This window comes from Nylanderia fulva, unplaced genomic scaffold (assembly GCF_048542155.1).
Source record: "Nylanderia fulva isolate GAGA-0341 unplaced genomic scaffold, ASM4854215v1 Scaffold9, whole genome shotgun sequence".
NCBI classification, from domain to species: domain Eukaryota; kingdom Metazoa; phylum Arthropoda; class Insecta; order Hymenoptera; family Formicidae; genus Nylanderia; species Nylanderia fulva.
The window spans coordinates 1430520-1456710 of record NW_028191026.1 but is presented as its reverse complement, the minus strand read 5'-3'; the positions used below and the strand labels follow the sequence as shown (position 1 = coordinate 1456710).

Genomic DNA, 26191 nt, shown 5'->3' with positions numbered 1-26191 from the left:
TTCTGCACGAAAAGAATTTTCTTTTAGAATTTACCCTGAAAATCATGGTAATCGTAGAACAATACGGAAGAATTTTATAAGAGTTTCTCTGATTAATATTTACTACAATAAAAAATATTAATGTACATAGTAAATTTTACTATGAACACTGAAGAAAAATTTATGGAATTCGAATAAATATTATTTATTTCAATATTGCCTAATAAATTATTTATTTGAAACTAATAATAATATTGATTTGATGCGAGAAATATTTATTTGACATAAGAAAATCCTTTTCAAAGCAGATAAATATTTGTTCAAATAAATGCTTTATTAGGCAGTATTGAAAGAAATATTTATTAATAATTTAATAATTTTTTTAGTGTATGTACATAAAATTAATCGAACATGTTTTATATATCTTATTGTAGTAGATTATTAATATTTTTTATTGTAGTAAATATTAATCAGAGAAAAACTCTTATAAAATGTTTCCAATAACTATATTGTCCCATGACTATCGTGATTTTCAGGGTAAATTCTAAAATTTTCTCTGTGCGTATGAATAAAATAATCGCTTCGAAATGGAAACTTTCCTTGGTAAAAGTCCGCGAATCGAATTACCGAATCCGAATGATGACCACGTCCGGCAAAAGGAAGTCCGTTAGGTGTGCACGAGGGATGCCTAACTGTGACTCGTCGAGGGTTTGAGCCTCGGTTCCGCGAGGTTTCCTCTCATCTGCAGGTCTTCTCGCACCTCTATCTCACGTCGCGGTCGCATTTTTTTTCTGGCGCCTCATCTTTCATCTCACAGCACATTCGGAAATTTTCCGAAATTTTTATATGCTTCTCTTTCCTACAATAATTGATATTCAATAATTCTTATATCAATTACGCGAATATATCCTATATTACATTGTAAGACATATACAGAAGTAATATTATAATTTATAATTATATAGTATATATATTTAAATAAATTGAAGAGATGAGAGTCATCGATTCTCGAAACGGAATAATGATCTCTTTCTTCGCGCCCCCTTGTTTCAGGCACAACGGCCAGAGCAGAGTGTAATGCAGGCCTTGGAGAGTCTGAATGACTCACAGGTGAACGACTTCTTGTCCGGCAAAGCTCCGCTTAACCTAACAATGCGATTGGGTGATCACATGATGCTGATACAGCTGCAGCTGTCCACCGTAACCCCGGCATCGCCGACTACCAATCCAGCGACGAGCTCCACCAGCAACAGCAGCCACAGTTTACCCGCCAGTGGCAGTAGCACGAGCAACGTATCCGGCTTACCTAGCGGCCATGTTTCGTCCTCGTTGCAGGCCAGAAGATGCCTGGCGGCTAGATCGCCAGGGAACATCGTCAAGTCGCAAAACGCCAGCGGTGGATCGAGCGGTAGAACGTCGCATCTGATTAGCAGCCTCGCGAACGCCCTTCATGCCGCCGCTGGTTACAGCAATAGTAGCAATACTCTGTCTACAGCAGGCATCACCACCACCACCACCAGCCCGGTTTGCTCCAGTCGCGTTACGTCACTCTCGTCCGTCTCCGCGACGCCGATCAGTCCGGTGCACTCGTCGTCGTCCTCGTCAGCGTCCAGTAATTCGAGTCAGTCACCATCCTCGCGCAGCAATTCGCACGGCGTCTCGCCTACGAGCAGCGGGTCCTCCAACGCCTGCCAACCCTGTCCTCTGTATCATCACCACCATCATCATCACGGCCATCATCACGGCCACCATCACGGTCACCATCATCACCACCACCATCATCATCATCATCACCATTCGAGAAACAAGTCCGGCTTGCCAAATCTTTCCGCCTCTTCCTCCGCCTCGGGTTCCGTCCCGATGCAGGAGCAGACCAGCACCGTGGAGCCGACTATGTCCCACGACACGAGTCTACCCAGGAAAAAGCTCTGTAGCGGCCATCATCATCACGGCCAGCAATCGTCATCTGTTACTTTCAATGGTATCGACGTCACGAGGAGTCAGCACGACGAATCGAATCCACAGAGTCCCACTTGCACCTCGTCGCTGATGCTGGAACAGTCGCCGCCGAAACCTGCCACTCTCGATACCCGCGCGCTCGCCGAGGCTTCCCGGAACCTCACGCAGAAGCTGAAGCAGCTCTCCTCTGAGGTACTCACCTCGCGGGTCGACCTCGCAGAGGTATACATTGTTACCGAAGCCAGTTCCCCCCTGTGTATCATTATTTGTGATTTATATTTGTGTATTTATGATTGACGCCGCGTCGATTAAGGTCCTAAGAGGTGCACCATATGATTGAGATCCGGTTTCTTTGATAAATTCAACTGTCCGTCTTGAAATGAGGCGAAATTTTTCATTGATACTGAATTTATTCCTCGATGAATGTTTCTGCTTTGTATACTCTCAGGTCCTTAAAATGATTGTGTAAGTTATTATGTACACTCAGTGTTATTTTAATGTTATTTATTTATGTTGACGATATACAAGTTCTATTATTTTACACAATTAGGAGAACGCGAGACGTAGGCAAGGCGCGATAATAGAGAGTATGCATCACCACGGCAAGGGTGTCTATTCTGGCACGTTCAGCGGCACTTTAAACCCAGCTCTGCAGGACAGACACGGTCGACCGAAGCGAGACATCAGCACCATCATTCACATTTTAAATGATTTACTCTGCGCGACGCCGGCTGCATCCGCAGGCCACTACAGGCATCATCATCATAGGCATTCTCACACCCGTCAACAGTCCTCGTCGATGTCCACATCCTCTGCCAATACAACCACTGCGGGTGGATCGAATACGTCGGTCGGGTGTCATGATTCTACCCCAGGATACTCCAACGGTATGTATTTACAATTCTATTCAATAGAGGATATTAAAATTAAAAAAAAATTTATGTGTGTATATATATATTAAATATAATATCAATTATAAAATATTTAATAAACTGTATTTTAATAAATAATTTATTTAATTAAAATATAACGTTGTTGTAGTAACTCTCTCTCTCTAAAGAAAATAATATTCAATGATCCTTTATATATTTCTATAAAGCTCCGTCCATTCTCAGAGATCTTGCCGTCACTGAGATCTTCATTAATACTAATATCGATAAACTGTGTAATATTTTTGGAATGCAGAAGAATTGTCAAAGGAGAACGAAGCGACAAAGGGCAAGATGCGTCGGCTGCGCTTAGTCATGGAGCAACGTCGCGCCAAAAGGAAAGCCAGGCGACAGGCTCGCGCGGCACCGTATACCACGCAATGGGCCGCGATGACTCCTGCCGATCCGAATCACGAGCCGAACACGTCGACAGCGGCCTCGAGTACCACCACCACCACCACCACGAGCACCAACAGCGCGGAACCGCAGAACGAGCCGGAGCTTCAACCGTGCAGTCCCGAACCGGTCGTAGCTTAAAATACTACCGAGTCACTAACGAGTCAATTCACGGCACACAGTAGTAGTAGCAGCCTCTATATCGTAATACATAGAGAGTGTAATTGTCTCTCTTTTACCCGTTCTTACCTGATCGCACTGATTTATTCCAAGAAAAACTGAAAAAAAAAATTATAATGCAGGGTCGAACGTGTCCTACCACGATAATTAGATTCATTTTTTTATACAACTCTCGTTCCGTTCGATACAAACGCTGCAAAAATGTTTTGATTTGATATCCCGTTTTCGTTGAGTACCCCCCCTGTATAATCTAGATCATTGCCACCGAGATTCATACCGAGTTTCTCTCGAGTATGATGCAACTGTCTCGCTTTCTACGATTTGCGTTATCGTCGTACGCGACTAAAAAACGTTATTGACGAGACTTGATTGACGGATTAAAAGGTGAAAGGTTCAATCTACCTTTTTTTTTATTTCTGAATGCATAGTGCTCGAAATTAACTTAATTAATCAAATGTAAAAGTGTTTTTCTTATTATTTTTTTTCTTTAAAACATTTGATTTCAAAGTTAGATCTTTTGCTTTTTTCCATCTTCTCTTCCCTTTTTTTCTTCATGATTGTCTCCACGTCGACAAAGCCAAGTCGTAGACGCGTTGAATTAGAATGTTTATGCGTTGATAAAAAAATGATGGTGCGTGACATTATAGCTATTGTAACGAAAGATATATAGTGTTACCGCTGTAATAACGCTATAAAAATATGTATATTTCATTATATATATATTATATATATATAAATATACTATTAACGCGCGCTATATTATTAACGTGTCACGGAATACTGGGTATTTTAGGGCTATCGTTTCCGAACGTTAATAAAACGGTGATGTCGCAGTGTTTGGCCGGACTCAGGACTTGATCGTAGTTGACAATAATTACGCTCGGCGAATGAATCAGTGTAACGGTTTTACGTATCTATACATCGACACACATCGCGCGAGAAGTCGATGAATCGTTTTAAGAGACAGAGAAAGAGCAAAAGCTCCTATAAAGAATCCTATTAAGAAACTTCCTGTTAGGATTATAAAACTCGCCGATAAATACATCTCATGCATTTGAGAGACGAAAGGAAAAAAAGAACAGTGTCGTTATTGTTCTAACTATGTGCGGTTATCATGAGACTCCGCGATAATTATTATCCTCTCGCTATCATCGGGCACTTTGATCGAAGTCTTATACGAATAAATAGACGAGTAGAACTTTAATCACGCACGAATCGCGAAGCAGGACCGTGTTTCGGCAAGTAATGACGAGGCTTTTCACCGAGCTTTCGACGCAGAATTCTCGTCGCGTGAAGCGAATGGAAAGGGAAATACTCGCGCGATAAAATTCGCACGCGTGAAATTTGTGCAAATTTGTACTTTGCGGCCCCCTACGGACCTATACGATTGATCTAAATCACTACGATCTTTTGTAAGTAGCAAGTGCACTTTCCCATGTCATTTATTTTGCAAGAGATATATATGCGGACAATATTTGTTGAAATATTTTTTATGTTAATCTTTTAGTGAACTTTTTCTGCGTTAAAGGATATGTGTACAGTTAGATTTTCCGTATTATCTACTTTATTCTTAAATTTTGGAGGAGAGTCCGGGCTTGTTGTATTTTAGAGAGTATATAATTAATGTTTAGTAATGTAGGCAAAGTTTACTTTATCCTATTCTCAAATTTGGATTTGCTTTATAAATTGCAGTTGATTGCGTAAATTGATAATCAAAATTGAGGTTTAATATACTTTGGAAGTTTATAATGCTCTTCAGTTGTAATTTATATAAATGCTCATTAAAAATTCTTTAATCATTCTAAAGACTGAGTGATGCACGTGATTATATTGGAAGCTTTCCAGCGAGAAAACATAACAATGTGATGCAATTGGCTATCGATTAGAGAATTTTTAAAATCTCGTTTCTTGCTGGAAGTTTTTATTTCCATTTTATTCCTTGAGTATTGGACAAGTGGAAAATGTCAAGTAGAAAAATATGAAAAAAGGATAGAAATGTGTGTGTGTGTGTTAAATACAAAAAATGGATAATACGGAAACTCTATATTTTTCACTCAAATGTTGTTTTTTTTTGATAATTAAAAATTATAATCGAAAAAATGATAATCGTAAATTATATATAAGACGCGAAGTGTGTCTTACTTTAGATATTCTTTATTGTGCTTACATTTGTTATTCGTTCTTCGATATGTTAGTTATTTATCCATTTAATGTCATATTCCAAAATCTGTCCAATTTGTTTTCAATTATCGATTCGTATCTTTCAATTCTTAATCGCATTTATTTTGTCATTAATATAAGGACGATACCTCGATGGCTAATATTGTCCATTTATGATTTAAAGGCGTCGATGTCTCGATTAAGAAACGAAAGAGAAAGGCGAACTAAAAAAAATGAAGAGGACAAGAAATGAAAGATTATTTTTTTGCGTTGTATGTAATTCGTAGAATAATCTAGGGACAAAGGAACCACGATGTTGCGTTGAAATAACGCGATCAAGTCGGAAATAGGATATTCATATCAGTTTTTGCAGAGTATACACATTTTTGAACATGCTGTACTACTTAATCGCTATTGTGAATCATATGCTTGGTTGCCCTTTGTTAGAATTACGCTAATAATATTATTCACAAACGAAGAAAGAAGAGCTAAATGAAGAAAACAGTACAGAGAAGAAGTTGTGTAAGAGACAGTTCTATAGCTGAAAAGTTTGCGTGATCGTACTATATGGTATACTATATGCCGTCACGATTTTGTTTAAGTTAATTAGATACTACAGATAAAATACGATGTCACTACTAATAGAGTACATTGCGTTTAGGTTTACTTTAGAAGAAGAGAATATTATTACTATTATTATACATTATTATATTATATATCGTTAGTACCGCTATTACGATTTTTGCAAAACTGGCTCAAGATTGTAATATACGATTATCGGAACCTTTATCGAGTACCAAAATAAATAAGATTGCTTGCTAAGCTAAGAAGACAACAAGTTCATTTTTAGTTCTTATTTAAAATGTGTTTCTTATCGTTATAATGTTTTCTATCATTATACGATTAGTATATCGATGGCGTGAAAATGTTGATAAATAAGTTATTCAACAAAACAGGTTTAAGGAAAGGAAAGAAACACGAACGGCATATCGAATTAAAGTTTATCTATCGTAAATTTGTTTATTTAAATTATGTCGTAAATAATTACAATCGCGTTAGAAATCTACCGATACTTAAAAGTTATACTATCATAATATAACATCTTTTGTATAATATATACGTCGCGCGTATCCTAAAAGACAATACAGCTATTATTATAAAAAAAGAGAAACAGAAGAAAGCTAATATCATCGTGACGGAATCAGATTGCAACACTATTGCAAATTATACGTTTCTCTTCGTAAACGTCGTAAAATTCGCGATACGTTACCCTGTTCTCGCCCCAATATATGATTCATAAAAAATCCTTTTTCGACTCTTTAATCACTAATATACAAATTACTAATATACAAATCACTAATATACAAATTAGCTGATATAAAAAAAAGAAAATCGATTGATTATCGCAACTTCGATATACATCGTGATACATCTTATTAAATAGAATTTCTTATGCGTCTCGAGAATTTGAGTTTTTCGTTGTGTCGAGTAAAAAGGCAAGATATCTAATACTGATCTATAAACAAAAAATTACCCAAAATTAATTGGTTTACAGCTCCGTAATTTGAGGATCTCAAAGAGATTAATCCTCGTGTTAATAAGTTTGTACCTCGATAAAACTGTCGACTTTTTTATTAAACCGCGAACTCGATTGTTTTATTTTAGTTCGACATGCATTCGTAACGGGAAGCGCGCTTAAAATTAATTGGTTCCATGCATTGTCGCGTTGACTGGATCACAAACGGATTATTTTATACAATTATTCTATCTAAAAAAAATTTGGCTGGGGATGTTTGCTCTTAACGTGTCTTATTTATTATGCAAAAAGATTCATCGAAATCATACGCGAAATACGATAAGGGAGAAAGAAGGGGGTTGAAATTTAAACATTGGAAGAGATTCGCAAGATATATGTGGGGAAAAAAGTTTTGCAAATATTTCTACATCGATTACGAAAAAAATCCTTTTCGACTAAATGCTAGGATTAAATTCTAAATGTGCCCTCTCTCCCCCTCCTCTCTTTTTTCTGTTACATGTCAAATAGTAAAAGTTTACACAGTCTGAAAGTCTTGGAGCACTTTTATAAAACAATATCATTTCGCAATAATATTGGCGATATATACACGTACATTTCTATGGATTTCTATGGATTTCTATGATTCTTACGGCATAGATGGTCAATGTCTTTCGTAAAAGTTAAATTCGAGAGGAGCTCTCTTTAAATGTGGATTAAAAAATGGACGGGATAAAGCATAGGCAATACGCCGATTCATGAGGAACACTGAAAAAAAAGTTATTGGTTTCAAATAAATGTTTATTTCAACGGTGTCATTAACACCATTTGTTTGAAACAAATAAATATTTATATGTTTTGAAAAAGGATTTCTTATATCAAATAAGTATTTTTTTACGACAAATCAATATTATTAGTTTCAAACAAGGGGACCAATAAAATTTACTACTACTACTACTAGTTTCAAACAAATGGTGTTAATGGCATTATTGAAATAGATATTTATTTGAAATTAATAACTTTTTTTAGTGAAGGAGAGCGTATAATAATTTATTATATGCCGCACTCGTTCGCCAAGATACGAGATATCTTCGTAATAATTGATCTAGATTAATCTTTAAAAAACAAATTAATAAAAGATAATGTAAAATCGAACTATCTCGTATCTGGGCGAATGCGAAGTTCATGATAATGCGCGTAAATCTTTCTCGACATTACGTCGATATAATGAAGCTCGCTCTTTCACGTTGCAAGTTGGAATAAGAGAAGTGTACGCGTTTTGGCAGTTTAATTTTTTTCAGCACACGAAACGTAACGCGCGCAATATCGCTACGATTAACTGATAAACATTTTCTACGCTAAAATACCACAGTTGGCAGAATTCATCATTTTGTTTTTACATTATATCATTTGGACAAATGTTATATGTATATATATATATATGTATCTTAACAGGATATCTTGGAAGGTAATTAGCATCGATCACAGTAAGTAAAAAAAAAAATACCTGTGCGAATACCTTCTTTTCCGAATGTCCCCCTCTCCGAGTTTATGTAGCGGCCAAATTATTTAAAGCCAAACATACGTTTATCACAACCTTGTCATTATTACTACGCGGTCAAAGTATCGATGCTTCCTCCCGGGAGACGTTGTATATCGCTCGAAAAACCCAACGTTGATATTTCGGGTATAAACGTTTCTAGTACAAGTTAATCTTCTTCGTGATCGTTTTGCGACACATGTGACAGGTCTTTAATGGGGCAGCGCAGTGTTCGCAGGCACCGTGACCGCAAAGGAAAGCGACGTTACGACGACGTTCCATGCAGATGCTGCACATATTCGCCTCCTCGAGGTCCGCGACTCTAGTTTCGAGATAACGTAATCGTTCCAAGTCCTTGTCCTTTTCCTTGTCCCTGTCGTTGATCTCCTTTCGTTTGCCCTCCGACGATACGTCTTTTGTCTTTTCTTCCGAATTAGCTATCGAAACCTCACCCATTGCCAGCTGCCCGTCTAGAGAAATGCAAAAGTAACGTGTAAAATATCTAAGTTTTAGTTTCAGTTAATAACATAGAGTAAATCTTTTTACTCGACAGACATTTAGAAAAAAACATCGAGTACCTTGAACTGGTTGCGCTTTGACGACAGTATGTCCGCAACGTGCACAACCAAGCGTGATACTACTAGTGGGATCGAGTCGATTCTCTTGTTTTGTGCCGGTTATAATCCCTGAGCAATCCCGACATTCCGCAGCGTCACCGGAACCGGGGATACTTTTCCTCGCGCCGCGCAATCCTTCCGATTGTGACAAGTTATCTATCCGATACGTAGACGGTTCTACGTAATTATTCGAAGGATTGTTCTCTATTCTGTAAGACAAAAATTATTCTTTCAATACATTTATCAATAAGTCATCGAATTATCTCAAAATCAATTAATCTCGTTATTTTAATAACTTGTTGATAAGTTATTGGAAGATGCTTGTTATAATTTGTCTTATATCTTACTCTAATTGTGTGCTGTGACTTTGGTATTTATAGGATCGTAAAAGATCGGCGAGCAGAGCGGCTTGTGGATCGCCCTCCAAAAGATCGAGCGGCGTCTTGTCCTTGTTGTTCCTGACCTGCTCGAGGAGTTTGCAGCTTCTATCCACACTTATGAGAAAACAAGCTAGTGCTAATTCAGTCTTTGTGCTTTGCCTCGCCAGATTCTGCCAGATCTGTCCAAAGAAAATACTTCTTGTCAGAGAAAAATAGGACAAGTCTATTTTCTCTTTTTTATAAATATACAGAATAAATCTGAGAACTTTAATTTACCTAACTTTTCAATGAGAATAGTCATTTCGTTTTTATATAAATTTATGAATATTTGAGTTAACTAAAATAAATTTGAGTTAACTAATTAAAAAGATAATATCATAAACTAACATACCGCGTGTATAAGCGGCGAATCCCGGCTGCTTTCCGGCGTGGGCACGGCAGTTTGTTGATTCGGGCTCTTTGCTATCGCAATGTGTAGGACGGTGTCACCGTCCTCGTCCGTGCTGCCGACGTCCGCGTTATGATGCACCAGTAGTTCTACGAGCGGCCAGTGTCCCTGCGAAGTCGCCAAGTGCAACGGGGTTTGTCGTCGATTGTTGCGCAGGTCGACCTTGGCACGGCCGCCGTTTTGCGAGAGAAGAATTGCCGCGACTTCCTTGTGTCCGTTCAATGCTGCTAAGTGTAATGCCGCGAATCCATCCTCCTTCTTCGTGTCCACCAAGTGACGTGCGCGAGCAACTAGCCTTTCTGTTGCGCTGCAGAGATTCACGATTTTATGTAAATGCGTGAATTAAAGGACACGAGCTCAATTCTTGAATTTATTCGTAAAGAGAAACGTTTCTCTTGTGAATAAATTCAAGAATTAAGCCCCAGGTGGGCATCAAATAAAAGGACAGTTCAATTCCACTGTAACTGTCCTGTATACGCACTGAGCGTTGCCCTTGAGCGCCGCATGATGCAGAACGTTGAAGCCCCGTTTGTTCCGAAGAGTGAAGTCTATTCTCTCGCAGGCGCATAACGCGTCGATTACATCTAGCGCGTCCTTTCCGATTGCATCATGCAACGCTGTATCGCCGTAGGAGTCTTGCAGATCGACATCGCAATGGTGACGTAGCAGCACTCTCACGCATTGTGCATGTTGTTTGTTAACCGCCACATGTAAAGCGCTGCATCTACCGTTGTTTACGGCGTTGATAGCCGCACCTCGCGATAACAACAGTTCCATTATCTCCGGTTGATTACTGTTCAATCAAAAGAATAAAAAACATTGTGCATAATTAATATTGTGCAAGAAAATAAAGGTAACAATTTCCTCAAGATAATGTACCCGAATGCCGCATAATGTAAGGGGGTGTCACCGTCTTCGTCAACCGCTCGTAAAGATGCGCCGGCTTCCAGAAGAAGATTGCAAAGCTCGCGCAGGCCCTGATGCGCGGCCACTTGCAAACAAGTTTTTCTGCCGCCACCGGGAGCACGCGCGTCCACTCTACCAGGGTACTTTTTCAGAAACTCTCGCACCGCGGCCACACCGGCCTCGCCCCTAGCCGCGTCCCTCAACAGCTTCTCCACTTCGGTATCGGTACCCTCGACTGGAAAAAATTAAATAGAAATTATATCTATAGTATTACAAGCAAAATCGATGAATCAATGTTGTATTTTTATTTTTATTGAATTGATATTTAAATGAGTTTTTTTTTCAAAGGACTACTTTTTTTTTAATTATGGCATTAACGAATTATATATAACTTATCCTTATTATACACTTGCACATTATTTACATATTTTCTATATAAAAAATAAGAATGTACCTGGACGATCTTTAAACCTATTAGCATTATCGGTAGGTATGACATTTGTGGCAGAAGATACGACACTTAACGGATTAAATGTCCACGTGGAATTGTCCAGTGCAACGCGCAAATCCCCATCAGGATAAATTTTGATTATCTTTCCGGTTTTTCCTAGAGCCTGCAACAAATATAAATTATTCGTATAAAGTCAAATCATAAATATGAAATAAGAAAGAGAAATGAATAAATATATAGAGTTTCTACTAACATTTTTCATGATATCTGTCCATTCACCATGACCAACTTGATACTGTTTGACGGCAGCTAAATCGCTCTTTACACGAACTACATCACCGAGGGAAAATGTGCTCTTAGCGGGGACTTTGGTCAAAGCGCCCGGATGGAAAGTCCATCTATTGTTACAACCCTCATACTGCACGCGAATGTCTCCCTTGTCCGTAATACGGTGCACCATGCCAATCTAGATTTAAAAAAATTAATTCGATTAATGTGTGCATACATAATAACTTGAGGTATAAATATATTGAATGTATCATAGTACTAATATAGATATTAATTAAAATTTAACTTTTTTTTCTACCTCATTCTCTACAGATAAAACTTCAACATTCAAGATTTGCAATCAGTTAAACTTTAGTTTAATTTATGGCAATAGGACTTGTAAATGAGACGACTCTATTTTTGCAAAAATACCTTTCCTATGTATTCGGCCATGCGCGGATTCCAACCACCGTGACCGTCTTGCATTTCCTTTAGTATATCGACCTCAATTAGTACTTTCACTTTATCACCGACATTAAATGTTAGATGATGTGGACTAGACGTGATGCTGGGGACACCGTTTTTTGTCGGTGTCGAGCTATTTCCGTTATCTGATATGGTCAAGATTGGTTGACCGAGCAGTGGAAGGTGCTCCTTGTAATATGTACCAGCATTAGCCTCTTCCATGTAACATAGATCTACGCAACCTTTGTAACCTAATCGATATACATTGGTGCTACCCGTGGACCATGTAACGGTCGCTACAGATCGACTGCTCTCATTGTCCCATCCACGTATATCCATGACTCTGCCAGTCTTTCCTAAAAAATAATTTCAGCAAAATGTGATTGATAATTTATTGCATAATTATAATTAAGATTTATAATTAAAATATTAAGTACCACGGCCACCATCCTGATCTCCCCACTCCCAGTCTGGCCCACGTGTGACTTTTGCTCCGATAAAGATTCCTTTTAAAGATATCTTGGTGCATCCTTCTCTCGATCCCAGTTGGATTCTATATGCATTTGATTGGACACAATAATAATAGTTTATTTATTAAGTTAAAAGAATCACTTGGTTAAATTCTGAATACTCACCCCACAGAATTGGCTGTTTGAAATCTCTGAAATGTGTGAGTCAATTCGTGTACATCTGCCATGTAGCACTGCGTGCAGAGATCATAATCGAAGCACTGAGAACACTTCCACCTGATGCCAATTATCCCGTGCCTCTTACAACCATCACAAATAATGTTGGAATGCTTGACGCCTGCTGCTGCATTATCAAACATCAACAGATCATAAGCATTCTGGTAACCAACCCTGTAATTACTCCTAGAACCGTGGTCCCACTGAACAACGACAGTCTTGTCCGGCGTCCGATCAGCGAGATTCGGACTGGAGGCTGAGCTTCCTGTGGAAGGTGGCTTTCCGATCTCCACTACTGTTCCAGCATGACCCTCACCACCATCCTGATCTTCCCATTTCCAATCCTGACCGCGAACGACTCTCAAACCAACTTCCAACATCTCCAAGTGTACAAAACGTTTGGCTTCTAAAAAGAATATCACATATTAAACATTACACTATTCTGTAATACATTGCATTGTATTGTAAAATATAATATATTGTAATGCATATGCAAATCATTAATTTATTAAATAAATATAACATATCACAATATTTATTAAGTAAATATAACAATCGTAATAAGATAAAAAAATGTATAGAACTACTTAAAATATTCTATTAAACATATAATATGATTATCGACCTTGGGAAGTAAAAATGCTCCAAACCAAGGGTTTATACATAGTAAAATTCGATCAGTCCAACTTTCATTTCGCGATTATCAAGTTTGTCTGATCTCTAAAGAAACGCGAAGAACGAGATCTTCTCGAGGAAGATCCCGAGATCGTGTACTTACTCGAAAGCAGTCTCGAACTCGGCTCTACGAGTCCTATGAATCATACGCGGCGCAGCAACGACGACGCGACCGATAATTCGGGAGATGCGTGTTGGAGCTAAAAATCGGCCTCAGGAAAGAGTCGTCGTTACGCAGCATCCTTGCTGAGTAATCACGCACGCTCCATCGTCGACGAGAATGAGGACACGACGACGAGGATGACAGCTACGATAACTCCTACGTCCGCGAGACTGACGACAGTAACCTCATAACTGGGCTCGTTGATGATGGCGCTTCCTTCGGCCCGGGTACGTCGGCCCGCCAGATCCGATACACGGGAAACTAATTAAAATATCTCCCTCCCGTCACCCGCTTGTTATGATATACAATTATGCTTATATATATATATATAATATATAATTATGTAAAATGTCAAATTTATTGATAAATATAAATATTAATGTCATTTTTTGAATTTAAGATTGTTAATTTACCTTTTAATTAAAAAAAAATTATTTAGCAAAAACAGATTGTATTTCTTATATTATGAATCTTTTAATGCAGTGCGGCAATAATGTCTTCGAAAAATCATCTGAGTTAATAGGAAAATATATTAGGCGAAGAGGTAGGTGCAATACTGCAGCGATAAATGTCTTATATAAAGTCCGAAAAATCGTCTGAGTTAATAGGAAAATATATTAGGCGAAGAGGTAGGTGCAATACTGCAGCGATAAATGTCTTATATAAAGTCCGAAAAATCGTCTGAGTTAATAGGAAAATATATTAGGCGAAGAGGTCGCTATTAGAAGAACATATTTGCAAAGAGGTCTGTTGGTAAAAGCAACGTCGGTAAATTACCATCGTCGGTAAGTTACCATCGTATTTAACAGCTATTACCGACTTAACCTCTGTTACCTCTTTCAAAATATGTTCTCTTAATAGCGACCTCTTCGCAAATATATTCTCCTAATAACGACCTCTTCGCCTAATATATTCTCCTATTAGCTCAAATGATTTTTCGACCATAAAAAGACATTTATTGCTGCACTGCTTGCACTGTTCTCTTCGCATAATGTTCTTCTATTAACTCAGACGATTTTTCAGACTATTATAAGATATTTATTGCTGCCATTATTTCTTCGCAAAATATAATTTATGTAGACTATTTAATTTTATAAATTTTGAACAACTATCAAACTAGAAAGCGATAATTATAAGCATCAAATAAATTTTTAGTAAATAGAAGACAAATTTTAGAGAATAGAGGTTTTATTCAAATAAGAATTTAATTATTTAAAATAAAAATAAATTTTAAACATATACATTTTTAGGTGTTTTATTTTTAAAATCATTTTGTATTAAATTTTTTTATTTTTTAATATATGTATATATACGCTTTAAATTGTCAATTATAATATACTATATGTATTAATAAATATGTATATTGTTTATTATAATCAATCTATATAATTTATTTAAATGTAGTGGCTTTATACTATACTAAAATATTTTATAGAATACATATAAAAATATTGATTTACATTATGAAAAACTACATTTGCAATATCTTAAAGAATTAACATTCTATAAAATGTATACTTTTGAAATACACATGTTCATTATAAAAATATGTATAATTTTGCTCCTAAAGAAATGTATTTACAATATCTTAAATTTATATATAAATCAATATAATGCTTTAAACAAATAAATTATGTCTATATTATATATTATTGTTTTATAATCTTATGATATATTTATAATAAATATATATATGTTAATATTTTCGATTTTTCTATTTATTATTAATATTTAAAATTTTTGCATCGTGTTATATAAAAAGGATTTGTATAACACAATGCAGAAATTTCAAATATTAATAATAAATAGAAAAATCGAAAATATTAACAAGAGTAATACCACTCATCAATAATCTAATGATTACACATCAAAAAATAAAGAACAGCAAAATTTGATTATATATGTACATAAAAATTGTAAAAAAATAAATATTGAAATTTTGCTATATAGGATTTAATAAAATATTTAGAATTTGTTCCTACCCTATTTGTAATATTATTTAAAATTATTTTTTTTATAATAATCAATATCATACAATAAAATATGTGAAAAAATTTAGTGATATTTAAATATAATCAATAAGAGAATTTTGACTAGCCTTTCAATTTCAATTAAATTAATAATTATTGCAACAAATAAATAACTCCCAAAAATTGATTAGAAAAAAAATGATTTTGTCTTGATACCATAGCTTGAACGTTAAACTTTTAAAGTTGTAGCTCTAAGAGCTTATTAAATAATAAATTATATTAAATAATAAATTTTATATTATATATTAAATAATAAATTTTTCTTTTATCAGAAATAAAAATCATCGTGTTGTTTTTCTTCTAACTATATATATATATATATATATATTCTTAAAGGTTTATCTTCTCCATTACTATAGGTATAGGCGTTTGTCCCGCGTAATTTGTGACATTTGTAATAGCACCGGCTTTCAATAGTGTCTGTGCCACCGCTGTGTGACCGTTGTCCAGTGCATGAAACAGAGGCGTTCGTCCTGATCTCATATCCTTCAGATCTACAGTTGCACCAGCTGATATAAGCGCTTTCACTCCTTGCCAATTATTGCGCATACTGCAATAATGTAATGCTGCGAGACCTTCAAGAACAATAATAGATTCAAAGTGTGTTAATTAGAATTTTAATTTCAATTCTACAACTGTTTCTTGCATATGTATCAGTGTAAATTTACCTTCTGAATCTATTTGATCGAGTAATATCGCATCCGAGACCTGATTAATAAGCATTGGTAACAAGGGTGATGATAGTTTACTGGCTATGATCAATGCCGATTCGTGTATATATTTTGGTATCACTGGTTGTGCTCCAGCCTTCAGTAAAAGTTCCACAATTTCACTATGTACATCAAATTTGACTGCAAGCTCTAAACTTGTCTGCAAAATGTATCACAAGATTGTAGTGTCTTTTAAAAGATTAGAGAAAATTAAATTTAAAAAATTGAAGACATTAAACTTACCTTTTCATCCTCAGTCAATATATCGACACTTTCTTTACATTTCTCAAGTATCATTAATTGTCTCCGAACGAGATGGATATTATTGTTTATAACAGCATTATGTATATTTAGCATGCCATTTTGATCATAACGTTTAACCGATTCAAAATCTCTTTCCAAATGTTCTATAAGATTTTTACATCTTATCTTTGTATCTGATAAAGTTTCCTTCATTTTCATGACATCTAAATTTTCTTCCACAAATTCATTAAGAAAACAATCTATATTGAAATCATTTTCTTGTTCAATTATAGAAGCTTTGAAGAGAGGATCCGAGTGTAAACTATTTGTTAATAACTGATTTTGATTAGAAGGTATATCACAAAAAGTAATCTGATTTATTCTCTGAATATTATCCTTGTTAATAAATATGAAAGATTCAGGCTCTAATAAGCCAAATACCATAGTTTGTATTTGTGTGTCGTTCACAGCTTTGTGTTTCTCTGATATTGGAACACATCTCTCAATTCCAATTCCACATTCTTCTAAGGCCTTTAGTGCTAGTGTACGCAGCTTGTCATCTTTTACACTATCCATTGCTTTCTTGATAATATCCAATTGATCTGATAAACCTGTCTGAGTTGAATCCTTTGTATAATCCTTGTTCTGTACATCCAGTTGTATAATTGAATCAACAGTATTTGTAATTTGTTGCAATTCCGGAATGCATTGCACAGGATTGTCAACTGCAACAGCAGAACAATTGTTTTCAGAGACAGTCTTCGAAACATATTTACTTTGCATATTTTCACCCTTTGTATTATGCCTTGATATAATCTTGCCACGATGTACATTAATTCCATTTTTTTCATCTACTGATGACTCAACATTATTATACTGCGTCAAAATTGCATTCTGAATAAAAAAATTTCATTATTAGGCATAATTGTCAACATTTTTTTGTGTTGTATCATATACTTGATTATTTATAAAACCTACATCAGAATTAATTTGAAATGAATTATTTTTATTATTTAAAATTTTTCAATTATTGATATTCTCTTTACTATTGCTATTTAAATTTTTTACTTAAAGTACTATTAATTTGATTATATTTGTGAGTAAAATTTACTGTATTTTTTGAAGATGTAACTATTTGTACATTTTCTGTGTTTTTCATACTAGTAATATACTTTCTTTTACTTACTTTGAAATAGTCTTCAGACCTATGCATATCATTACTATCACTAGAGTTTAGTACAAGCTTTTTGCAATTCACTATAGGAAATGGCGATTTCATAATTTCTTTAAAAGATATATTTTCAGCTGGAGTTTCTTCATTGTCTTCTATTGTAATTAGTGGAATTTTGTTATGGCTATTTACATTGCCTATTCCATTATATACTATATGCTTTTGATTACTATTGATAATTTCATGCATGGATTGTTTAGAATTTGTCCCATTTGTAGAAACTGGTAATTTGACTTTAATATTGCTATTACACACTTGCGCTTCCTTATTTCTAATCTTAGTATCTTGAGTCTCAAGCACGTTATTTAGTGTTACATTTGTAGATTGTTGCAACACATTAATATTATTTGTCTCAGAATTGTTCTTATTGCAGGATGTAATATCCACCAAATTTCTCGGTACCCTTACTGTTCCTTGTTTAAGTATCCGTGGAAATATTTTGCTCTGTGAAGCTAGAACCGACATTGGCTTCTCAGGCTTGGGAGTATCCTTGGTGATCGTGATTGCCTGTCCTTTCACTGGATCATCAGTCCGCAACTGCAGATTAAACTCTCCCAAATCTTTTCCATTCGCAGATATAATTCTTAATTTCTGCGGTTTGCACGGTACTTGACACTCAACATCAGACTCATTTATATTTCTGGATTGGAATTTCGCGATATTCACGATACCCTGCTGCATCGCCTGTTTCCACGTGCTGGGAAACTGTTGAGGCAGCTGAAATTCCCGCACATGTTCCATCAATCGTACTTTGTTGCCGTTTCTCATAATGCATCTCTTCTTCGCCGGGGGTCCCACTAAGCTGTGCATTTATCAGACAGTGACTCGTCAAATCGTCTACATACAAAGTTTATTTGCGCCACACTTTTTCACGGTGAAATCCCCTTATATATCGAAAAGAGGAAGATAATCTGAAATAGAATAACGAGACACGTTTGATATAAATTTTCGTCATACGGTAAAACGCACGTTCATTTTGCGATGAAATAACAATGTAAAACTTATCAACTTCGATAAAAATAATTTGTTAAAATGACATACGTAAGAAACGCAGCGCAACATGTGAACAGGAATTACCGAATTTTCCGCGATAAGAGGGGACGTCCCTGAATCCTTCGATCATTCCCGTTCTTTGACACTGCACCTAGTGCACAGTGCACCAGCAATCTTCATTGACGATTTGGAATAAAAATTGCGCATGCGTATAGAAAAGACGCTTGATGTGATGCATATTCTTGTGGATGCATCGAATATCTAGATATTCATACGTTATGGAAATTTAGTTCCTTGTATGTTGTATGCATCGATGTCCCTAGAAAATTAATTTGCATATTGCATTGCGTTCCGCTTGACGTTACAGACGCTTTATTTGAGACTGATAAAGACTTCTTGATATGATCAAATCCTTCGAAATATTTTAATATCGAATGCATTGCATATTCAAATAAATTATAAAATTCCACAAAAAAGAATTCTTTATTGCTCCTTTTTAGATGTTCCAATTAATTAAAAAATAATATAGAAATAGAAATATACTATTTTATTATCATATTTTATTAATATCATTTTTGCATGTTAGATTAGCTAAAAATATTTATAATAGCAAAAGCTTGAACTGCGTAGACTATATTTTCTATAATGCATTTTAAAAGGAAAATCTGAACCGTAAAATCATTTACGAGATACACCAATGGATACGATTGACTTATTTATTCGAATATATATAGCAGCCTATATATATTTTTTAATTTCTACATTCTGCAGCATGTAACAGCCTCGATTATTTACTATGCTTATCGCCCATAATGATGAATTTATATAATTATAACACGATTGTATTATACTATTTCATTTTTATATAAATGTTTTACTTATCAAACAATTGTAATGTTGTAATATATTAATTTCATCATATTACTGATCGTATAATATTCTTACATGAACAAATCCTCATACATTGAAGATAATTTCACATAACACTCTTTCAAGTTTCAGTCAAGTATCAGTCTCATATTTACAAATCTGAGTTGTATCAAAGGGCATAAATAATTTGGTTTATTCATATCACACAAACTTGATAAGCGTATGGGCTTATTACATGCCTATGTCGACATAATGCTCTTGGATTCGATATTTTGTATTCGAGGACTTAATTAATTTCCCCAATAAAATTGTATAAATCTGCAAGAACGTATACTGCTATTCCACGAGACATTAGTCTCTGAATGTACAGATTCGTCTTTCGTCTATTCAATCGAGTGATGTCAGAAATTCGCTCTGCGCGCAACATGTGATGTCCAAATTCAATGATAATTAATTTCAATGATAATTGAGCTATATTCATTTTTCTTTATTTAGCGCTTGAATAAATTCTTCTAACTTCTCTTGAATCTGCCTAACCCGTTCTGAAATAAAAATAAAATGTAATAAGATATTTGAATACTAATTTAATATTAATTTATTAATCATACTTTTATAAATTAAAAATCATTAGTGATTGAAAATATATATTGCAATACATACTGAGTTCTTCAGCTAATACGACTCGTCTGCCTGTGAGTAGTTTCTCCTTTATTTCACTGTCTTGACTATAATCCTCCAAAACTTCTTTAATCTCTTTATCCAATCTTCGAGCTTCTCTGTTCATGATTTGTTGTCGAAGAGCATTCGCAGTAACTTTCAGCATTTGCTGAATTCGCCAAAAAAGCACTACGTCATTGCATTCCATCTGAAAGCATTTTATTTACTTTTTGCTCGGCTTATACTTGATTTCTAAAAATAATCTAACGTACTTCATTTTCGTGCCCAGTATGATATAGATAGTAGCCTTTCCTGCAATCGTATGCTCTCGCTAAACTCTGTTGTAGGAAAAATCTTCTATATACAGGATGCCATGTTTCTCGAATAAATTCGTTATCGACTTCAAATCCATTACGTTGTAAATTCTTTCTAACAGCTGTAAGCTCATCATGTGTCAGAGTAGGTGCATGTTTCTGTGCAATCAAAAATATACGCTTTAGATATGCAAAAAGTTACGCTATAAAACAGAAGTTTTATTTAGCTGCAAGTATTTGATGTATGCGTACTTTGTCTGCATAAAGAATTTTATCTAGCTCATTCTTAACCGCCGTACGTTTTTGTTGTTCTTCCGTCTGACTCTGCCAATAGAGCCACCGTTCCTTGCGATTGGGGCCCAACATATCGCGCAGGATATGCTCTGTACTTTGCAGTTTTTCCTTCACCGAAGTTTCTAGGAATCTTACCGCTTGATCCCATTCACGTTTATCGTTCACGCTTCTGTCTTCCAAAATGTTAAGTTGGATAACGCGTAGCATTTCTGACGCCTACAATAAAATATGTTTTCCTATAATTATTCCTAATTATTATTCTAATTTACCAATTAGCTACTTTATTAATTTTTTTATTAATATTTTTAAATAAAAATAAAAATAGAAAAATTCTAGTTTATTTTATAAAGCGTGAGCTTAAATTCTTAAAAATAGAAAAATTGCATTTATTTAGTATTATAATCGAATTTACCTTCTCTTCCCACGAATGTCGTCTCATTGCCTCATTCACGACGGCATTCTTGAGGTTGTCGAAGATATCGTCGTGATCCTGACTAAGTCGAGCTTGCGTCATAAAATTCTGGAATTCTTGCTGTAAACATTCCCATCCGCTTTCGACGCTACGCGCAGGTAGTTGCTGCTCGGTCCACTGTCTCAATTTTATGTCGACAGTCGTATTAAATGTATCTGAAAATATTTTTATGAAACTTTTCGCTTGTTTGAGGAAGAGAATAGTTTATCAATATATACTGTACTTGGATTTCCACTTTGAGCAGCAGGCAAGTAGATGTTTTCAAATACATGCATGCTGACTTTATCCCAATTTCGAGTCATTAGCACTTCTTCCCAATGTCTCGGCGATACTTGCGACAAATTGACAATTTCGTCCAAGATTTCACCTCGTGCTTTTTCAAAAAGCTCGTCTCTATCTAGTTCTCTTAATCTAAACAAATAATATATCGTGGAATAAATTCATAAAACTACAATTAGACACAAAATATTTTTTATATGCAACATTCTATATATTTACCTTGGAAAATTATTTTTCCATTCTGTTTCCAAGTTAAATCTCGTTGCTTTAAATGCATCTGCTTGTTGTTCTACAGTCTCACGAACCATCTTCCAAAAACATTCGGCTACCGCCAAACTCAAATTTTTTGTAGTTACTTGACCCGACATCGCTAAACCATCCCTGAAGAGCCAAAACTCGTTAACAAACTGTATTTAACGCTTTTAAATATTTATATTCGTTTTTATACTTACTTGAAGAGCTTAGAATTTCTAAAGAATTGTTGTTCGTAATCTTTGATTGTTTGTATACTATCGTCTTTTCTGCCTCGACCAGTAACTACAGCAAAATAGCCTAATGCTTTCATCGGAAACAGTTTGCCAGATAATATTTTGCGCAGTCTATCAGGATTAGTCAAATTCTCTTCCGCCATATCGACCTGCCACAAGATTACAAAAATGATACAAGTCTGCCTCTATTTGTTCAGTTCAATTAATGTTAGAAGAGAAACATTCCCCATACTTTTGTCAAGACGAAAATTGTTCTTTTACCCGATGGATCCATTTGGGCAACAAGATCGGTCACGTTACTTCTTTCCGCGTCGACGGATCCGTCTTGTATACAGAGAATAATCGCATTAGGATTACTCATATACTGTTGGCTCATCTGTTTAATTGCTTCGCGAGTGTCTTCCGCCATATCGACGGTTACGGTCTGTCACAAAACAAAATTCGAAATTTTATAAGCAAGTTATAGGAATTTTCTTAAAAATTTATAAATTTAATTATATATACATACGCTAATAATACCAGGTAAATCGACTAGAACCATACGTTGAAGACCTGGTCCTTTAACAGTCATAGATATGACATCCGGACTAACTGTTTTTCCATTTTTAACGCTATTTTTCATTCGCAGTTCTACCTCTCGTCTGAGCTCGGCTAATTCCGATTCTTTCGTAAGATCAAATTCCCTGGAACTATCCTTAAATTGCGCTATATGATAAGGACCTTCGCTCAATGTGACTTTGACTGGTGCTCTCGTCATCATTTCACCTCCGCCTCTATATAGGAAAAAAATAGCAACGGGTTAATACACGATTGCATGATATAAATCACGTAAAAAAAACATACCTAGGAAATATCCTTGCTTGAGCTATCATTTCAAGCACAGATGTTTTACCGGAGCTTTGGTCACCAACGACTACTACTCTAGGTAAATGATCAGCAATGGAATAAGTACTATCATAGTCGCTAAGTTCATCCAAGACATCGCTGTACATATCGATTAACGATTTCTATAAAAATATAAGAATAATTTTAGAAATGCAATCAAAATGAGATAGATATACTGTACGTATCAAACGTATATATGTGGTTTACTTACTTTTATCTTCTTATTGTTAAACTTTTGATTTCCTCGCAAAAGTATTTGTTTGCGTAACTCTTTGTTCTCCCTTTCTAATCTCTCTATTTCACGCTGATATTTCAATTGCATCTGCATCAACTCATCTTGCATAGCATTCATTCTCTGTTGTGACGATTCTTCAATGAAAAAAAATAAAACAATAAAAATATTAAAGCAGTTTTCGAGAATAATAAAATTTAAAATCTACAATGTGTACATACGAGCTTTCTTACGTTCCTCTCCGGTACTATCATTAGCCAATGGACGTGCAAAGGCAATCACATTTTTGGACAATTGATCTTTTGTTTCTGCTTAAAAATAAAAAAAGATACATATGTATATTAATATGTATATTTATAAATTACAAGTTCTAATTTATTCCACGGACGTAAATGTGCAAGAAAGCTAGTATCAATTGATGCAAAACATTAATGAAGCTATTTTGTATTTGCATATAAGCAATTTTACATGTGATAAAATTACATTAAAAACAAAAAATAATAAAAACAAATATGCAATTTACTTATATATACATATATAAAAAATTATATACGTATATAAAATTACATATAAATATGCAAAATAACGATAAATAATGGTTGTCCCATTCAGTATTTAAAATCGATATCCATGTTGCAATTATATCCACTGCTATTATATATATGTCGCAATTATAAATAAGCACAGCTTTGACTTCTCTGCATTATTGGAAAATATACATTCAAATCTTTCTTTGTGAATTACTTGACTACAAAATGCTGAATGGACAGAATATGCATAAAATAGTCCTTTAAAATTTTCTTTACACACCTGAGTAAGCTTGTTTAGCTACCAATGAGATGGTATCAAATGCACCTGAACAGAACAGACCACAATAAATCTATAATACAAATGCATGTGGAATAGTGCTTTGCTAGTATAAATTATATTATTAAATTTATATAATATGCATGTGTTTAAAAAAATAGAAACATTTTTTTAAGAATATCCAAATCATTCTTAATCAATATTAAAAAATAATAAATAAATAAAATAAATAAATAATGCATCATGCAAATTTTTGCATACAAGTGGTAAATGGAAGTTGCATATAAGAAAACACAGTAAGCGTAAAAAAAAGAATTGCAAGAATAACTATCATTTATCATCATTAGCATTTTTCATAAAGATTGATGTTTAGATAGGAAAACGTCAGGCAAATGGAGGAGTATATAAGAATTGAGGAATGGATTATAACATAGGATATATGAATAAGATTATTAGACAGAATTAGAAGTAATACACAAATATAAAAAAAAGATTGACGCGCCAATCACTCACTCTGTATCGAGTTATTCTCTTGGTAATCTTTTTGGCGACTTTCCGCTGCCTTAATAGCGTCATCCAATCTTTGATCAAACCACATCCTGTATTCTTGATATTTAGTTAGTCCAAACTCCTTTATACGTGGATCTGTTTGTGTTTGACTATGTTTTATCGCGTTTTGCTTTGCCTCACGTTTTCACAGACATAAATGTCTACATATTTGTTATACTTACCAATCTCAATCTTATCACCTACATTATTTTTAATTGTTATAAGTGATTCTCGAAAATCTTGCCATTGTTTTTCATCAGGCATCAAATTGTGTACCCACTCCAAATTTGGTAATCCATCCTTCCATTGTTCATATTTCTATTTGCATAGAAATGTGATTGTATTAATGTTATATAATTTCATAAATATGACCATTGACAATATTATATAACAACTGATGTTGTTACATATTAGATAGTAATATTTAATAATTGATGCAATATAATAGCACTTAAGAAAAAAGCACTTAAGCAATTAAGAAAAAAGATGTAATAATTATCAGAAAGGAAAACATCAAATCTTAAGTTTACTTTTTGCAAAGTAACACCGCCACCAACTGCACCTCCCAAAAGAAGATATCGAACTTTTAATGCACCCCTTAAGATTCTTGTTATCACCATAGCATATCCACGATATGGATTTGCAAAGTGTCTCAGTTGTGGTGATGCTAATAATGGTCTACATTGCCTACTAAATTTTCCAGACATTAGTTTCCGTGTATTAGTGATTGTTACCGGATGTCTGCAGGTTTTGGAGATTAATAAAATGCCATGCCTGAAAAAGAAAAGAAAAATATATTAATTTAGTTACAAGAAATAAATTGTTATAACCAATAGACTAAATAATTTATCAAGTTTTAAATAACAGAGTACAATTTACTTACATACAAAAAAAAAGACAACAAGTCAAAATATATTTTAAGCAAGTCATAAAAAGTTTCAATACAATAAAGTATTATTAATTTGAATAATAGAGAAACATGTTATAGCCTCAAATTCTTATATCGATTACATACATATGTGAAATATAAATTGTAGTTGTGCTAATAATTTTATACATTTATTTTAATGTTCATATTAGGAGTATCCATTATTATTTTGCTTTATTTTATTAATAATTAAATTGATCTTACCCAAATTTACCACATATGATTTGCTCCATTTTTTAAGGTTGATCTTTACCCGTCGTCGATAAATAACTATGGGCGCCGCCATTAGAAATGCAGGTGTGTCATTTTGTTATTGTTATTCCCTAGCGATATTGTTCTGAATCTAAAGGGACATTTTTACAGATGGTAACACTGCGCGCAATATAAGAGTGCAACGCGCTAAATTCGATTTATGTTTATGAAAAATAAGAATGATCTTTCAAGAAATATTATATAAGAATAATTTTTCAAATAAAAATATTGCATTATTAAATG

At 34.6% G+C, this 26191-nt stretch overlaps 4 protein-coding genes across 10 annotated transcripts in view; 1 reads left to right on the top strand and 3 right to left on the bottom strand.

Annotated features, from left to right (window-relative positions):
- LOC114946670 (uncharacterized) overlaps positions 1-6425 on the top strand; it is a 37346-nt gene extending 30921 nt beyond the window's left edge. The window contains exons 3-5 of one of the 2 annotated variants that reach the window (XM_029323312.2): positions 1033-2160; positions 2489-2825; positions 3124-6425. In XM_029323312.2, coding sequence (XP_029179145.2) covers positions 1033-2160; positions 2489-2825; positions 3124-3404 — 1746 coding nt within the window. In that variant the 3' untranslated portion in view covers positions 3405-6425. The remainder of the gene's footprint in view (positions 1-1032; positions 2161-2488; positions 2826-3123) is intronic. The other variant, XM_029323313.2, reaches the window with a different exon arrangement.
- Positions 6002-13998, bottom strand: mib2 (E3 ubiquitin-protein ligase mind bomb 2). The gene is made up of 12 exons (XM_029323061.2): positions 13655-13998; positions 12826-13282; positions 12628-12743; positions 12158-12546; positions 11712-11924; positions 11462-11621; positions 10981-11242; positions 10583-10894; positions 10045-10408; positions 9621-9832; positions 9235-9482; positions 6002-9126 (listed from the first exon to the last, which is right to left on the bottom strand). Exons 2-12 carry the CDS (start codon positions 13254-13256, stop codon positions 8816-8818), a joined length of 3018 nt encoding a protein of 1005 aa, XP_029178894.2. The 5' UTR covers positions 13257-13282; positions 13655-13998; the 3' UTR covers positions 6002-8815.
- Positions 13999-15672: 1674 nt separating this feature from the next.
- On the bottom strand, positions 15673-19165 carry LOC114946445 (uncharacterized). The gene is made up of 5 exons (XM_029322925.2): positions 18970-19165; positions 17884-18839; positions 16698-17591; positions 16413-16614; positions 15673-16319 (listed from the first exon to the last, which is right to left on the bottom strand). Exons 2-5 carry the CDS (start codon positions 18736-18738, stop codon positions 16075-16077), a joined length of 2196 nt encoding a protein of 731 aa, XP_029178758.2. The 5' UTR covers positions 18739-18839; positions 18970-19165; the 3' UTR covers positions 15673-16074.
- A 458-nt stretch (positions 19166-19623) lies between these two features.
- On the bottom strand, positions 19624-25984 carry Opa1 (Opa1 mitochondrial dynamin like GTPase). 6 transcript variants are annotated; one of them, XM_029323106.2, is made up of 18 exons: positions 25901-25984; positions 25299-25542; positions 24951-25086; positions 24733-24864; positions 24223-24267; positions 23634-23723; positions 23392-23549; positions 23139-23302; positions 22804-23068; positions 22528-22719; positions 22260-22444; positions 22027-22188; positions 21752-21939; positions 21469-21683; positions 21015-21272; positions 20721-20921; positions 20452-20656; positions 19624-20333 (listed from the first exon to the last, which is right to left on the bottom strand). In XM_029323106.2, the coding sequence occupies exons 1-18, from the start codon at positions 25927-25929 to the stop codon at positions 20269-20271; spliced, it is 2934 nt and encodes a 977-aa protein (XP_029178939.2). In that variant the 5' UTR covers positions 25930-25984; the 3' UTR covers positions 19624-20268. The 6 variants fall into 6 exon arrangements, with proteins under 6 accessions (XP_029178939.2, XP_029178940.2, XP_029178943.2 ...); XM_029323107.2 differs by having other exon boundaries at positions 23634-23720; XM_029323110.2 differs by lacking the exon at positions 23634-23723.
- Positions 25985-26191: the final 207 nt, after the last annotated feature.

Excerpts from the sequence above, each read along its gene's own strand:
- mib2 (XM_029323061.2), bottom strand. The coding sequence starts at position 13,256 with ATGTTGGAAGTTGGTTTGAGAGTCGTTCGCGGTCAGGATTGGAAATGG. Across the intron at positions 11,925-12,157 it reads TGGCCGAATACATAGGAAAG|ATTGGCATGGTGCACCGTAT; the intron begins GTATTTTTGCAA and ends TTTTAAATCTAG. Across the intron at positions 10,409-10,582 it reads GCGCTCAAGGGCAACGCTCA|CGCAACAGAAAGGCTAGTTG; the intron begins GTGCGTATACAG and ends GAATCTCTGCAG.
- LOC114946445 (XM_029322925.2), bottom strand. The coding sequence starts at position 18,738 with ATGCACAGCTTAGTGGGACCCCCGGCGAAGAAGAGATGCATTATGAGA. Across the intron at positions 16,615-16,697 it reads TATTGACTGAGGATGAAAAG|ACAAGTTTAGAGCTTGCAGT; the intron begins GTAAGTTTAATG and ends TACATTTTGCAG. Across the intron at positions 16,320-16,412 it reads CGATCAAATAGATTCAGAAG|GTCTCGCAGCATTACATTAT; the intron begins GTAAATTTACAC and ends TTGTTCTTGAAG.
- Opa1 (XM_029323106.2), bottom strand. The coding sequence starts at position 25,929 with ATGGAGCAAATCATATGTGGTAAATTTGG. Across the intron at positions 24,268-24,732 it reads AGAGAATAACTCGATACAGA|GTGCATTTGATACCATCTCA; the intron begins GTGAGTGATTGG and ends TGTTCTGTTCAG. Across the intron at positions 23,303-23,391 it reads TTAACAATAAGAAGATAAAA|AAATCGTTAATCGATATGTA; the intron begins GTAAGTAAACCA and ends ATATTTTTATAG.